The 15,426-nt window shown below is 46.4% G+C and overlaps 1 protein-coding gene across 1 annotated transcript in view; it reads right to left on the reverse strand.

The window, feature by feature from the left end:
* Window positions 1–1,262: 1,262 nt before the first annotated feature.
* Window positions 1,263–15,426, reverse strand: part of LOC135524708 (glutamate receptor ionotropic, NMDA 2B-like) — a 148,797-nt gene continuing 134,633 nt past the window's right edge. Inside the window, 2 exon segments of the mRNA XM_064952480.1 lie at window positions 1,263–6,952; window positions 6,955–8,599. Of these exon segments, the coding sequence (XP_064808552.1) occupies window positions 6,006–6,952; window positions 6,955–8,599 (2,592 nt within the window). The 3' untranslated portion in view covers window positions 1,263–6,005.

Consider the following 15,426-nt stretch of genomic DNA (forward strand, 5'->3'; position numbering starts at 1 on the left):
CTTTCCCTCTCTCTGTAGATGTTCGGCTCAGGCTGTACTTTCCATGTTGGTATTGTATGTTGATTCATTTTCCCATCCAATCCACTAAGACAGTGAGAGTATACAGTATAAATCCTCCCCATCTCTTGAAAAAAGAGCCAGTTGCTAGGTAACGGTTAATTGTCAAGTAGTTACATGTGTTGCAATGTGTTCTATCAATGTGTTCTTGTTCTGTCAGTGTTGTTTATAGCACTAGCTAATTATTTATCTCTCAATGACATAGGATCAAATATAGATACAGAGATATGCTTTACCAAAATCTCAAAGAGGGTTTTGTGGATGACTGGTTTCTTTAAATATCTCCCTTGTTGCTGGTCAGAGCTCTTTCAGAAGAAAGAGAGGCAGATAGAGAGTCTCAGGAGGAGGATTTGGAGTCTTTCAAATTCTGTATACAATATCCTACTGGTTCACTTTTTATCAGTGTGTCATTCGTCACCTCCCTCTCCATCTGTCCTAGCCTACAAACCTGCCTCTCCAACATCTTGAGTAATCTCAATCTCATTTCAGTGTCCTACTTGTGAAAGAGAAAAAACAGACAGAAAGATACAAAAAGGAGCGAGCTATGGAGAGACAAGATGAAAGGTAAGAGGGGACGAGTGGAACGGGAGGATGGACAGGTGTCCTGGATGAAAGTGACAATACAGCAACAGGATTAAAGAGGAGGAGTGACACTGGCCATTTAAATGACAGATGAATCTGAGAACACTTGAAAATGCCCTGCACCTTTAAAGGGGCAATCTGCAGTTAATACATCCATTTTTGGACTTCATATGTACCCATTGATTATTGAAGAACATAAGTCATAAATGCCTCATGAGCTGTTGTACCCCACCAGAAGCCAAAATATAAGCTTGTTTTACTCCAATGTTTGTAAACGAATTCAATTTAAACAAACACTGTATAGACTCAAAACATGGTTACAACTATAATATTGATATCATGGCTGGTAAGTCATTGCATCCATCCATAGCTCTGTCTAGGAAGTTGAAAGTGGTTACAATTCTCCAGCCCCATTATAAAAAAAATATAAAAAACGGAACAGGGGTGGGGAGGACACTTTTCTATTGTTTTAACTGCTGAATTACCCTTTAAGGTATTGGTCCTTCGAGCCAGATAATTCCAATATATAAATATATATATATATATATATATATATATATATACACACAATATATATATATATATATATACACACAATATATAGACAAATGAGAGACCATGAATGAATGTTGAAATCTGTTTAGTGGGGAAAATAAGAAAACGTAGGAATTTCACAAATTACATGATTTCATTTTTTTTTTAATTAATACGCAACACTTTGTTTTGTACAAAGATACAGAAGAAGAATATTTCTTAGCACTTATTTTCACATCGACTGTGTTTAATTATCCTCATTTTAAATATTATTAAATATTTAATCACATTTTTTATTATTCTTTAACACATGTCATTTCTTCCCATACAAAAATTAAAGCGTGACTGAAATGTTTAGTCATATATACATTTTCACAATCTGTACAGTTCTAGAAATGGTTGTGTTATAATTTTCTCTTGGAAACACGTAAAATAAAGGGTTGCCAAAGAAGACAAATTATAACTTGTAAAAATGTAGTAGAGAGTCATGATATTGTGCTTATGTAATAGCCACTCATCTCATCAGTTGTGTAACAAAAACAAGTGTGTATGCCGGTCTTTTACCAAATTAAAGTGAAAGGAAATTCATCAACTTGCTGTAAAAATAGTCTCTACTACTTTAGGTGTGCACTCTTTCAACAAATTACAAGCTTGCACATATGTGGCCTTTCATTGAAAACATTTTTTTTTTAGCAGAGAACCTTCAAATCAAAGATGTCACCCAAAAGGTTCATACTTTCAGCCATCTTGTACACTTTTATTAAAAGTCTGCTAGAGGGAGGTAAGTTATTTACATACAGCACTACAATACAGAACATCAGTCAACAATTCTCTCTTTAGCATGTTCTTTTCCACACGCGCACACACACACACACACACACACACACACACACACACACACACACACACACACACACACACACACACACAGGTAATCAAGCGTATGTATTGAGGCACATACAACAACAGAAAGAAAGAAAGAAAGAAAGAAAGAGAGAGAGAGAGAGAGAGAAAGAAAGAGAGAGAAAGAGAGAAAGAGGAAAGCAACTTACTGAAGAATGAGAGGTTGTAGGGAAAAAACAAGCAAAAACATTGAAAATCAAAGCTGGTTCATCACTTCATAAAAACGTTATACCAATACACAGGCATTTAATAATACCAACACCTTCACCTCATTCACAGGCATTTAATAATACCAATACCTTCACCACATTCACAGGCATTTAATAATACCAATACCTTCACCTCATTCACAGGCATTTAATAATAGCAACACCTTCACCTCATTCACAGGCATTTAATAATACCAACACCTTCACCTCATTCACAGGCATTTAATAATACCAACACCTTCACCTCATTCACAGGCATTTAATAATAGCAACACCTTCACCTCATTCACAGGCATTTAATAATAGCAACACCTTCACCTCATTCACAGGCATTTAATAATACCAACACCTTCACCTCATTCACAGGCATTTAATAATACCAACACCTTCACCTCATTCACAGGCATTTAATAATAGCAACACCTTCACCTCATTCACAGGCATTTAATAATACCAACACCTTCACCTCATTCACAGGCATTTAATAATACCAACACCTTCACCTCATTCACAGGCATTTAATAATACCAATACCTTCACCTCATTCACAGGCATTTAATAATACCAATACCTTCACCTCATTCACAGGCATTTAATAATACCAACACCTTCACCTCATTCACAGGCATTTAATAATACCAATACCTTCACCTCATTCACAGGCATTTAATAATACCAATACCTTCACCTCATTCACAGGCATTTACAACCAATCATCAAGAGGAGCAGAGAAGCCTGAACTTCTCTTCTTACACTTCTTCTGGTTCCATAATAAATCTGTTGAATCTATTTATGTCATAGCAATTATTCCCATTGACAATTCTGTTTACTGAATTTGAAATATTTTAAAATAACGACAATTTTGAGAGCAAAATTCTATTTGTCTTTTTACAGAGACAAACACACACCAACAAAGATCAGAATCAATGAAATCGATTAAAAAGTCCAGATATCATTCCCAAACACCCACTTTTGGGATAAAATAGAGTCTCAGTAAAAAAGGGAAAATAAAACAATTCCACTGATGCATGCATGTCCTTACGAACACATGTCCTTATACACTGACTCCATATCATACACACTGACTTGTCAGTCACGAAAGCAGGAAAAATCTTTCAAAGTTTCAATAGGGATGTACAAGTATTGATCAACTAATCAATAACACTGATTGTGCTTAGATCGTACAATTTGGTTTGGCAAATTAACAAATCACTTAGAAATGTAATATTTCAGACAGCTATAACTTAAAGTAATTCATAAATAGAATAAATAAAAGGAAGATATGGGGGGTCCTAAATTGTATATTACAACAATTACATGGAGGTGAACACAAATACAGCGTGGACCTGGATATCTGTCTGTGATACGTAGTGGCTTTGAGGTCATCTTCCATGGACATGAGGTTGTCATTGATGGAAGCGACCCAGAGACATTGGCAAAGGCATGATAAAAAAACCGCTGGACTCAATGCTTATAGAATAGGGAGGAAAACGTTACTTTCCACACTATGTGGAGATTCAAAAAATATTTTTTCATTTTAATCATGGCATTGGTTAGCTTTTCTCTACCTTCCATCAAGTACCTTCCAGGACAGTTGTGAAGACTATTTTCCAAAAGGAAAATACTGTCCAGTGCCTTCAATCAAATTTGTAAATTCATAATATATTTGCCCTGATAGCTGAAAAGTGGTTGTTCTGGGTGAAATAGACAGAATTATTCAAATAAGGTTTTATTTTAAACGCAGAGATGAAGAATTCTTGCTAATACTAGGCTAATGGTAATCATGCCCTGGTCAAGTACTCAAGCTTTACAAACGTTATTGTCCTATTATCCTTCTTATGTATCAAGCCATTGATGGAAGTTGCCAAAACATTCCATAATCATCTCCGGAATAACGTTGAAAGTTTACTGAGATTTACTGAATGTTACATCCAGGCTGTCTTGTGTGTCCTATATAAAGTGATTGATCTGTGTTGGTATTCACAAGGAAAGAAAAAAACAAATAGTGAAATAGCGTCACCTTTAGTGATATCTGAATTATCTCAGAAATGATAACACATTCTAAGTAAGTCAAACATGATTAGTGGTTTGATCAAGTCCTTGACGTGAATTAAGGAGAGACATACAGTATACAGTACAGTAACAGTACAGTGATTGGGTGAAAGGAAATGAATAAACCAACTGAAACTTTCTTTCCTCCCTGTGTTCACACCACACCACTCCCCACCCATCCCCCTTCTAATAAATGTGTCTCGATAATACAACAGCAACAGCTTACTGCCATGATACAAAATGAAATAACTAACACGTCCTGCTGTCCGTCCCTCCATTCCCAGACCATGGTCCAACATTCCATCAAGACCAGATCTTAAAAGTAGACAACTGTCAAGTCTAATTGAAACCAACTCCATTCAATCACTTCCCAGCAACATATAGGAATACAAGGGAAAATGTTTAGCAAATACTGCATTTATGCCAAGTTTTTTATTTAAACAATACAAAAATTATAATTGATAGTTTACCTTTGGGTATATAAGGGGGACCTGTGATATGTTGGGATTTAAATTGTTAAATCAAATGATTTATGGAACGCTAAAGGATGAGATAAGAGCCTCTTGACTAGCACCCGAGTGAAACGAGCAGAAAACTACATCTTCCATGATGCAACTATTCCTCCTTTCAGGTGGGTGGGTCTCGTTTCAAGCAAAATCTCAGCTAAGCGGATTCTCAGAGAACATGATAACCACTTTATGAATTACTAGTTAATAACTGAATTGTCTACAGAATGAACACCCTTTCTACCGATAGGAGGAGGAGTCTTCATATCTTTATGATTGTAGTGGATTCAGTAAGGCACATCCCGCTCGGTATCTGAGATCACCACTACTCCCGACGTACTGCCAGGCAAAACAAGAAATCTAAACGGCAAACCAGTATGATGCCACATAAGTACTTTCTCCTCCATTATAAGATGTCAAGTATATGGAAAATGTACTCAGCAAATCATGCCTTTCACATACCGTATACTTTTTCACAGCACACTCCAAGAACAGAAAATATGGATAATCAAGAATTAAGAAGAAATCTGAATTACACAACCTAAAAGTATTGGTACTTAAGTAACATTTCTTCCTAACAAATAGTCTATTAGTCTCCTGTAATATGGTGGCCTAGCAAATAATTAACAACAGTACAAATATATAACAACATGAACTATTAAAAAAAAGAAAGAAAACGAGCCCAAACTGAACATGTTAAACAATATAATTATATTCAATAATATCATTAACAACATTATCAATACAATTATTGTTAGTTTACCCTGTTACTTCAAGAATAGTTTCATTCATTTGATTGTATTTCTGATAGCTAAGCAAAACGTTTGTTTTGGTGTAAGGAACAGCAGGCGAGCGGAAGAGAGGGAAAGATAAAAGAGGGAGTGAAGAAGGAGAGGAGAAACGGAGGAGAGATTTCTCTCCTCCTCCCTCACAGTCTCAGAGTCAAGCAGCAGAATCCGTTCATTTCCTCAATAGAAGTCGTGTCGCTTTCTGTTACACTTGACATTTCCTTCACTCTCCTTCACTCTGTCCGCAGTGTCCATTGTCCAACTAACCTTCCTCAGTTAGAAATATGAGAAATACGATGTACACAATGTAGCGTCTATTCGTTCTCCTCAGATGGAGAAGCAATTATCCTGTTCTCTAGCTCCATCTCTTTCTTTCAGACGTCAGACTCGATGCTGGAGAGCTTCTCGTAAACGTGGCCGTTGCTCGAGCCATTGAAGGGTCTCTGGCCGCCCTGCCCCACCAACCCTAACCCCCCGTCCCTGACCGGCAGTAGCTTGTTGCCTCCCAGTCTGGGGCCATGGTGGTTCCCCATGGGCCCCCCCAACCCTCCCCCGAGACACAGATCATTGGGGAACCTGGGGGTCACGTTGGACATGACCCCCGTCGTGGCTGACGCCGGAAAATATGAAGGCACCCCCATGGAGCCTCGGAAGTCCCCGCGGCTGTTGTTGAGGAGATGCTGTGGCGGTTGTTGCTGTTGCTGTGGAGACATTTTGACGTAGTACGGTTTGCCGCCATGTAATAGACACTGGTCGTCACCGAAGGTTGGGATGAAGGGGTTCTGGGTCACCTTATCTGGGTAGAGAGATTTAGACAAGGAGTAAGTCCCAGCCCCTTTGCCACTACCGCCCCCACCACCTCCACCTCCCATCATTCTTCTATCCCTGTCCCTCATGTCTTTCTCCCCCACCGACCGACGGTGCAACCCACCTTCGCCTCGGTCGCCTCGGAACAAACTGAAGGAGGAGCCTCCTTTCGCCCTCTCCCGCTCACTACCACCACGGCTGAAAAAGGAGGGACTATCTCTGTCCCTCTCCGAGTACTGGGCAAACATTTGGGCGTACGGGCTAACTCCCTCCATGTAGCGGTCTTTGTCTTTCAAGCTCACGCTTCTGGGTGGGAGGAACTGCCCCCCTCCCCCCCCTCCCCCTCCACCTCCTCCTCCACCCCCGTCCATGCGTCCTCCACCCCCACCCTTCTGCAAATCCACAAACGTGTCGTAGGAGTGCTGTCTCCGTAACACCCGCCCACCTGGCCCTAGCTTCCTGCGCTGTGCATGATTTTGTGATTGGCCAGCCCCTCCCGTGTCACCACTCTTCCCCCTCCACCCCCCATCTGGCTAAATATGAGGTTATCTTCACTGATGTCATACAGGTTGCCTGGTTTCTTACACGACTCGCACCGTTTGCAAGAAGCAGAGCTTGGACGACTATTTCCCCCTCCTCCCCCTCCGCCACTTGCGCCCCCACCCCCTCCTCCCCCACTAACGGTCCCATGCGTACAGGTGCCCCCTCCCCCATGGTGAGCGATGGACTTCCCTCCTCCTCCCCCGCCACCACCACCACTGTGATTCCGACACTCCCAGTCACCCCCTGCTATGCCTCCACCCCCCACTTCAGACATGTTCTTCTCCCAACACGTGTGGGCCTGTTGCCCTGACGACCCCAAGCCCATTCCTCCGACTCCGCCACTTTTACCCTCTGACTTCTTGGGTTTGTTACCTTTCAGGAAATCCTCCACAGGCACTAGGCTCTTACAAATGCCACTACTACCGCCAGCGACTCCTCCTCCCCTACCGCCCATCGGACAAGGCCCGTCGGACACATCTACATGCTCCCACTTGGCAGAGCCCTCCTTGGAAAGGACCTGCTCCGCATAGAACTCCCTCAGATTTTCTTTGTCGCGGAATAAGTAAGGTGAAGAGTTACCCCCTCCTCCACCTCCTCCTCTCTTCCGCTCAGAGGGGACCAGGGGTGGGGAGGCCGAGCGGTGTCCCAGGGGCCCGCGGGAGAAGTGGTGGTGGACGGTGTGATGGTGGTGGGCTCGCCTCCGGTAATCAATCTCGTCCTGCTCCCGTCTGGATTTGGCTGAGGCGGGCCTCTTTTTCAAGCTGTCCCTGTACTGTTTACGCCTCTTGGCGTTGCCCTCCAGATTGCCGTAGGTGATGGTGTGTGAGGAGATATCCGACACATCATCGCCCCCCGAGCCCCCGCCACCCCCTCCTCCTCCACCCATGCAGTACCTGTCGTGACCGCCCCTGTCGATAAACCCAGAACTGGACGCCCCGCCTTTGAAAGAGAACCTCCCGTAGAGGTCGTTCGACTTGAACTGACCCCCCTGCTGACCGGAGCCTGAGGCCGAGGTGTGGCCGGCGATCAGGTCAAACTTATTGGTGTTCCTGTGAGTCAGGGAGGCAACGCGGGGCTGTGTGGTGAATATGGGCGCTACCCCTCCCCCTAAACTGTCACAATCAAACATCCCTCCCTCCAATGAACTGGTACTGCCTAAGCTACTCGGCCTGTTAGGCGGGGGGCCGGACATACCCAGAGCCAGCCCGGGTCCCGGACCTGAGTGGTGGTGCAGGTAATGGTCCTGGTACAGGTTGTTGTCCTTCAGGGGCAAGTTGCCAAAAGTCCTCTCCACCTCGCTGATGTAGTCGCTGAACATGTTGTCCTCAGGCAGGTAGGGCGGCGGCGGGGCCTTGCGCTCTTGCAAGCTGCGCCGGTGCTCAGAGACGTCGTAGATGCTGGGCGACTCGCCACGGTGGTGGCCACCGTAGTCCAGGGCGCCGTGCGTGTGCGGCGAGCCGTTGACCCCCGGGATGGCGGTCATGTCCTTGGCTGTGCGGAGCAGTCGCAGAATGTTGGAGTGGGTGTTGTTCATGTTCATGTTCATGGTGGCCGATGGAGAGTCCATGGCCGACTTGTTCTCCTCGATCTGGACCCCGTGGATACAACTCCAGATGCCCTGTTGGAGGAACAGATGAATAGGGGGGATAGAGAATGGTAGAGAAACAGGAGGAGAGGGAGAGAGAGAAAAACATGGGGAGAGGTGGAGCAAGCGAAAGAAACCAACACAAAGATAGATTGACGAAAACAGAAATAGGGTCGATTGGTGGACGAGCATTAGAAAGCAGACGGGAGGTGGAAAGGTGGAGAGAGATGAGAGACAAAGAGAGAGAGGTTAATGCACTGCAGTGTTTCATCTGGCCACCTTGTTTACACACTATTAAACAGTAATAGGTGTGAGCTCATCAATACGTTCTCCCTGGGGAGCACACAGAGCTTTGGCCCCTGCAGAGGCTCTCCTCTCTTCCTCTCACTCAGACCCAGTGTTGGAGGGCAGATCAGAGACTCGATTGATAATGACAGGAGCGCCATTAGCGTCTAGTTTTGACCAACCAATCAATAAGTTGAATCAATTTAATTGAAATTCAGCTGACAGCACTTTTCCCGGGGCAATCCAACCCCCCTCTCGTAAAGACACGTCACGAAAATGAATCATGCAATAAAAGTTTTTTTTTTTTTTAAATATTCTGCAAAATGAAAGGCAGGTGTGGTTTTGTTGAAATGTTACGTCATTATCTGGTTGTGATTTTGGCATTATGAGGACAGTAATTCTAAGAGGTGACACCAACAAATCAAGACATGTATTTTAGGATCAGCGCAGCGTTTCTCATGCCTCCTGCCAGTGAAAACGTGTGTCACTGTTCATCAGGGGCGTCATGTCAAAAACATTTTTTCTGTCCATCTCTTAGTCACTCCTCACCCCTGAATCCATTATTCTTTTTTCTCTTTCCACTCTTTTATTTCTCTTTCACACTTTCTTTGTGTCTTTTTTTGTCTTATTTGATCTCCATTGCCTCCTCGTCGCCATGGTGAAGCTTCTCCTCCAACGGGACTTTCTTTATCTGTCTATGCATGTCCACACAATCCCTCTGTAAAGGTGATAGGACAGAGGTTACTGGCACATCTTTCCTCCTCTGTTCTTTCTGTTCCTTCTGTTCCCCTTTTATGTTTTTTATCATTCTTTTTCACGGACAGATTTCCTTTTCCTCACGTTGTATGTTATCTGTTCCTCTCATCATATGCCCTCTCTTTCTTTCTGTCCCTTCCTCCCTCCCTGTATATGTGCAGATTGGTTGAGAGCTATACTTCCTCCCTCTCTGTATGTGTGCAGATTGGTTGAGAGCTATACTTCCTCCCTCCCTGTATGTGTGCAGATTGGTTGAGCGCTATACTTCCTCCCTCCCTGTATGTGTGCAGATTGGTTGAGCGCTATACTTCCTCCCTCCCTCCCTGTATGTGTGCAGATTGGTTGAGCGCTATACTTCCTCCCTCCCTGTATGTGTGCAGATTGGTTGAGCGCTATACTTCCTCTCTCCCTGTATGTGTGCAGATTGGTTGAGCGCTATACTTCCTCCCTCCCTGTATGTGTGCAGATTGGTTGAGCGCTATACTTCCTCCCTCCCTGTATGTGTGCAAATTGGTTGAGAGCTATACTTCCTCCCTCCCTGTATGTGTGCAGATTGGTTGAGCGCTATACTTCCTCCCTCCCTGTATGTGTGCAGATTGGTTGAGCGCTATACTTCCTCCCTCCCTGTATGTGTGCAGATTGGTTGAGCGCTATACTTCCTCCCTCCCTGTATGTGTGCAGATTGGTTGAGCGCTATACTTCCTTCCTTCCTGTATGTGTGCAGATTGGTTGAGCGCTATACTTCCTCCCTCTCTGTATGTGTGCAGATTGGTTGAGCGCTATACTTCCTCCCTCCCTGTATGTGTGCAGATTGGTTGAGCGCTATACTTCCTCCCTCCCTGTATGTGTGCAGATTGGTTGAGCGCTATACTTCCTCCCTCCCTGTATGTGTGCAGATTGGTTGAACGCTATACTTCCTCCCTCCCTGTATGTGTGCAGATTGGTTGAGCGCTATACTTCCTCCCTCCCTCCCTCCCTCCCTGTATGTGTGCAGATTGGTTGAGCGCTATACTCCCTCCCTCCCTCCCTGTATGTGTGCAGATTGGTTGAGAGCTATACTTCCTCCCTCCCTGTATGTGTGCAGATTGGTTGAGCGCTATACTTCCTCCCTCCCTGTATGTGTGCAGATTGGTTGAGCGCTATACTCCCTCCCTCCCTCCCTCCCTGTATGTGTGCAGATTGGTTGAGCGCTATACTCCCTCCCTCCCTCCCTCCCTGTATGTGTGCAGATTGGTTGAGAGCTATACTTCCTCCATCCCTGTATGTGTGCAGATTGGTTGAGCGCTATACTTCCTCTCTCCCTGTATGTGTGCAGATTGGTTGAGAGCTATACTTCCTCCCTCCCTGTATGTGTGCAGATTGGTTGAGCGCTATACTTCCTCCCTCCCTGTATGTGTGCAGATTGGTTGAGCGCTATACTTCCTCCCTCCCTCCCTCTCTCCCTCCCTCCCTGTATGTGTGCAGATTGGTTGAGCGCTATACTCCCTCCCTCCCTCCCTCCCTCCCTCCCTCCCTCCCTCCCTGTATGTGTGCAGATTGGTTGAGCGCTATACTTCCTCCCTCCCTGTATGTGTGCAGATTGGTTGAGCGCTATACTTCCTCCCTCCCTCCCTCCCTCCCTGTATGTGTGCAGATTGGTTGAGCGCTATACTTCCTCCCTCCCTGTATGTGTGCAGATTGGTTGAGCGCTATACTTCCTCCCTCCCTGTATGTGTGCAGATTGGTTGAGTGCTATACTTCCTCCCTCCCTGTATGTGTGCAGATTGGTTGAGCGCTATACTTCCTCCCTCCCTGTACGTGTGCAGATTGGTTGAGCGCTATACTTCCTCCCTCCCTCCTTCCCTCCCTGTATGTGTGCAGATTGGTTGAGTGCTATACTTCCTCCCTCTCTGTATGTGTGCAAATTGGTTGAGAGCTATACTTCCTCCCTCCCTGTATGTGTGCAGATTGGTTGAGCGCTATACTTCCTCTCCCCTGTATGTGTGCAGATTGGTTGAGCGCTATACTTCCTCCCTCCCTGTATGTGTGCAGATTGGTTGAGCGCTATACTTCCTCCCTCCCTGTATGTGTGCAGATTGGTTGAGCGCTATACTTCCTCCCTCCCTGTATGTGTGCAGATTGGTTGAGAGCTATACTTCCTCCCTCCCTGTATGTGTGCAGATTGGTTGAGCGCTATACTTCCTCTCTCCCTGTATGTGTGCAAATTGGTTGAGAGCTATACTTCCTCCCTCCCTGTATGTGTGCAGATTGGTTGAGCGCAATACTTCCTCCCTCCCTGTATGTGTGCAGATTGGTTGAGCGCTATACTTCCTCCCTCTCTGTATGTGTGCAGATTGGTTGAGCGCTATACTTCCTCCCTCCCTGTATGTGTGCAAATTGGTTGAGAGCTATACTTCTTCCCTCCCTGTATGTGTGCAGATTGGTTGAGCGCTATACTTCCTCCCTCCCTGTATGTGTGCAGATTGGTTGAGCGCTATACTTCCTCCCTCCCTGTATGTGTGCAGATTGGTTGAACGCTATACTTCCTCCCTCCCTGTATGTGTGCAGATTGGTTGAGCGCTATACTTCCTCCCTCCCTCCCTCCCTCCCTGTATGTGTGCAGATTGGTTGAGCGCTATACTCCCTCCCTCCCTCCCTCCCTGTATGTGTGCAGATTGGTTGAGAGCTATACTTCCTCCCTCCCTGTATGTGTGCAGATTGGTTGAGCGCTATACTTCCTCCCTCCCTGTATGTGTGCAGATTGGTTGAGCGCTATACTCCCTCCCTCCCTCCCTCCCTGTATGTGTGCAGATTGGTTGAGAGCTATACTTCCTCCCTCCCTGTATGTGTGCAGATTGGTTGAGCGCTATACTTCCTCACTCCCTGTATGTGTGCAGATTGGTTGAGCGCTATACTTCCTCCCTCCCTCCCTCCCTCCCTCCCTCCCTCCCTGTATGTGTGCAGATTGGTTGAGCGCTATACTTCCTCCCTCCCTGTATGTGTGCAGATTGGTTGAGCGCTATACTTCCTCCCTCCCTCCCTCCCTCCCTCCCTGTATGTGTGCAGATTGGTTGAGCGCTATACTCCCTCCCTCCCTCCCTCCCTCCCTCCCTCCCTGTATGTGTGCAGATTGGTTGAGCGCTATACTTCCTCCCTCCCTGTATGTGTGCAGATTGGTTGAGCGCTATACTTCCTCCCTCCCTCCCCCCTCCCTCCCTGTATGTGTGCAGATTGGTTGAGCGCTATACTTCCTCCCTCCCTGTATGTGTGCAGATTGGTTGAGCGCTATACTTCCTCCCTCCCTGTATGTGTGCAGATTGGTTGAGTGCTATACTTCCTCCCTCCCTGTATGTGTGCAGATTGGTTGAGCGCTATACTTCCTCCTCCCTGTACGTGTGCAGATTGGTTGAGCGCTATACTTCCTCCCTCCCTCCTTCCCTCCCTGTATGTGTGCAGATTGGTTGAGCGCTATACTTCCTCTCTCCCTGTATGTGTGCAGATTGGTTGAGCGCTATACTTCCTCCCTCCCTGTATGTGTGCAGATTGGTTGAGCGCTATACTTCCTCCCTCCCTGTATGTGTGCAGATTGGTTGAGCGCTATACTTCCTCCCTCCCTGTATGTGTGCAGATTGGTTGAGCGCTATACTTCCTCCCTCCCTGTATGTGTGCAGATTGGTTGAACGCTATACTTCCTCCCTCCCTGTATGTGTGCAGATTGGTTGAGCGCTATACTTCCTCCCTCCCTCCCTCCCTCCCTGTATGTGTGCAGATTGGTTGAGCGCTATACTCCCTCCCTCCCTCCCTGTATGTGTGCAGATTGGTTGAGAGCTATACTTCCTCCCTCCCTGTATGTGTGCAGATTGGTTGAGCGCTATACTTCCTCCCTCCCTGTATGTGTGCAGATTGGTTGAGCGCTATACTTCCTCCCTCCCTGTATGTGTGCAAATTGGTTGAGAGCTATACTTCCTCCCTCCCTGTATGTGTGCAGATTGGTTGAGCGCTATACTTCCTCCCTCCCTGTATGTGTGCAGATTGGTTGAGCGCTATACTTCCTCCCTCCCTGTATGTGTGCAGATTGGTTGAGCGCTATACTTCCTCCCTCCCTGTATGTGTGCAGATTGGTTGAGCGCTATACTTCCTTCCTTCCTGTATGTGTGCAGATTGGTTGAGCGCTATACTTCCTCCCTCTCTGTATGTGTGCAGATTGGTTGAGCGCTATACTTCCTCCCTCCCTGTATGTGTGCAGATTGGTTGAGCGCTATACTTCCTCCCTCCCTGTATGTGTGCAGATTGGTTGAGCGCTATACTTCCTCCCTCCCTGTATGTGTGCAGATTGGTTGAACGCTATACTTCCTCCCTCCCTGTATGTGTGCAGATTGGTTGAGCGCTATACTTCCTCCCTCCCTCCCTCCCTCCCTGTATGTGTGCAGATTGGTTGAGCGCTATACTCCCTCCCTCCCTCCCTGTATGTGTGCAGATTGGTTGAGAGCTATACTTCCTCCCTCCCTGTATGTGTGCAGATTGGTTGAGCGCTATACTTCCTCCCTCCCTGTATGTGTGCAAATTGGTTGAGAGCTATACTTCCTCCCTCCCTGTATGTGTGCAGATTGGTTGAGCGCTATACTTCCTCCCTCCCTGTATGTGTGCAGATTGGTTGAGCGCTATACTTCCTCCCTCCCTGTATGTGTGCAGATTGGTTGAGCGCTATACTTCCTCCCTCCCTGTATGTGTGCAGATTGGTTGAGCGCTATACTTCCTTCCTTCCTGTATGTGTGCAGATTGGTTGAGCGCTATACTTCCTCCCTCTCTGTATGTGTGCAGATTGGTTGAGCGCTATACTTCCTCCCTCCCTGTATGTGTGCAGATTGGTTGAGCGCTATACTTCCTCCCTCCCTGTATGTGTGCAGATTGGTTGAGCGCTATACTTCCTCCCTCCCTGTATGTGTGCAGATTGGTTGAACGCTATACTTCCTCCCTCCCTGTATGTGTGCAGATTGGTTGAGCGCTATACTTCCTCCCTCCCTCCCTCCCTCCCTGTATGTGTGCAGATTGGTTGAGCGCTATACTCCCTCCCTCCCTCCCTGTATGTGTGCAGATTGGTTGAGAGCTATACTTCCTCCCTCCCTGTATGTGTGCAGATTGGTTGAGCGCTATACTTCCTCCCTCCCTGTATGTGTGCAGATTGGTTGAGCGCTATACTCCCTCCCTCCCTCCCTCCCTGTATGTGTGCAGATTGGTTGAGCGCTATACTCCCTCCCTCCCTCCCTCCCTGTATGTGTGCAGATTGGTTGAGAGCTATACTTCCTCCATCCCTGTATGTGTGCAGATTGGTTGAGCGCTATACTTCCTCTCTCCCTGTATGTGTGCAGATTGGTTGAGAGCTATACTTCCTCCCTCCCTGTATGTGTGCAGATTGGTTGAGCGCTATACTTCCTCCCTCCCTGTATGTGTGCAGATTGGTTGAGCGCTATACTTCCTCCCTCCCTCCCTCTCTCCCTCCCTCCCTGTATGTGTGCAGATTGGTTGAGCGCTATACTCCCTCCCTCCCTCCCTCCCTCCCTCCCTCCCTCCCTCCCTCCCTCCCTCCCTCCCTCCCTCCCTCCCTGTATGTGTGCAGATTGGTTGAGCGCTATACTTCCTCCCTCCCTGTATGTGTGCAGATTGGTTGAGCGCTATACTTCCTCCCTCCCTCCCTCCCTCCCTGTATGTGTGCAGATTGGTTGAGCGCTATACTTCCTCCCTCCCTGTATGTGTGCAGATTGGTTGAGCGCTATACTTCCTCCCTCCCTGTATGTGTGCAGATTGGTTGAGTGCTATACTTCCTCCCTCCCTGTATGTGT

This window comes from Oncorhynchus masou, chromosome 4 (assembly GCF_036934945.1).
Source record: "Oncorhynchus masou masou isolate Uvic2021 chromosome 4, UVic_Omas_1.1, whole genome shotgun sequence".
In the NCBI taxonomy this organism is placed as follows: Eukaryota; Metazoa; Chordata; class Actinopteri; order Salmoniformes; family Salmonidae; genus Oncorhynchus; species Oncorhynchus masou.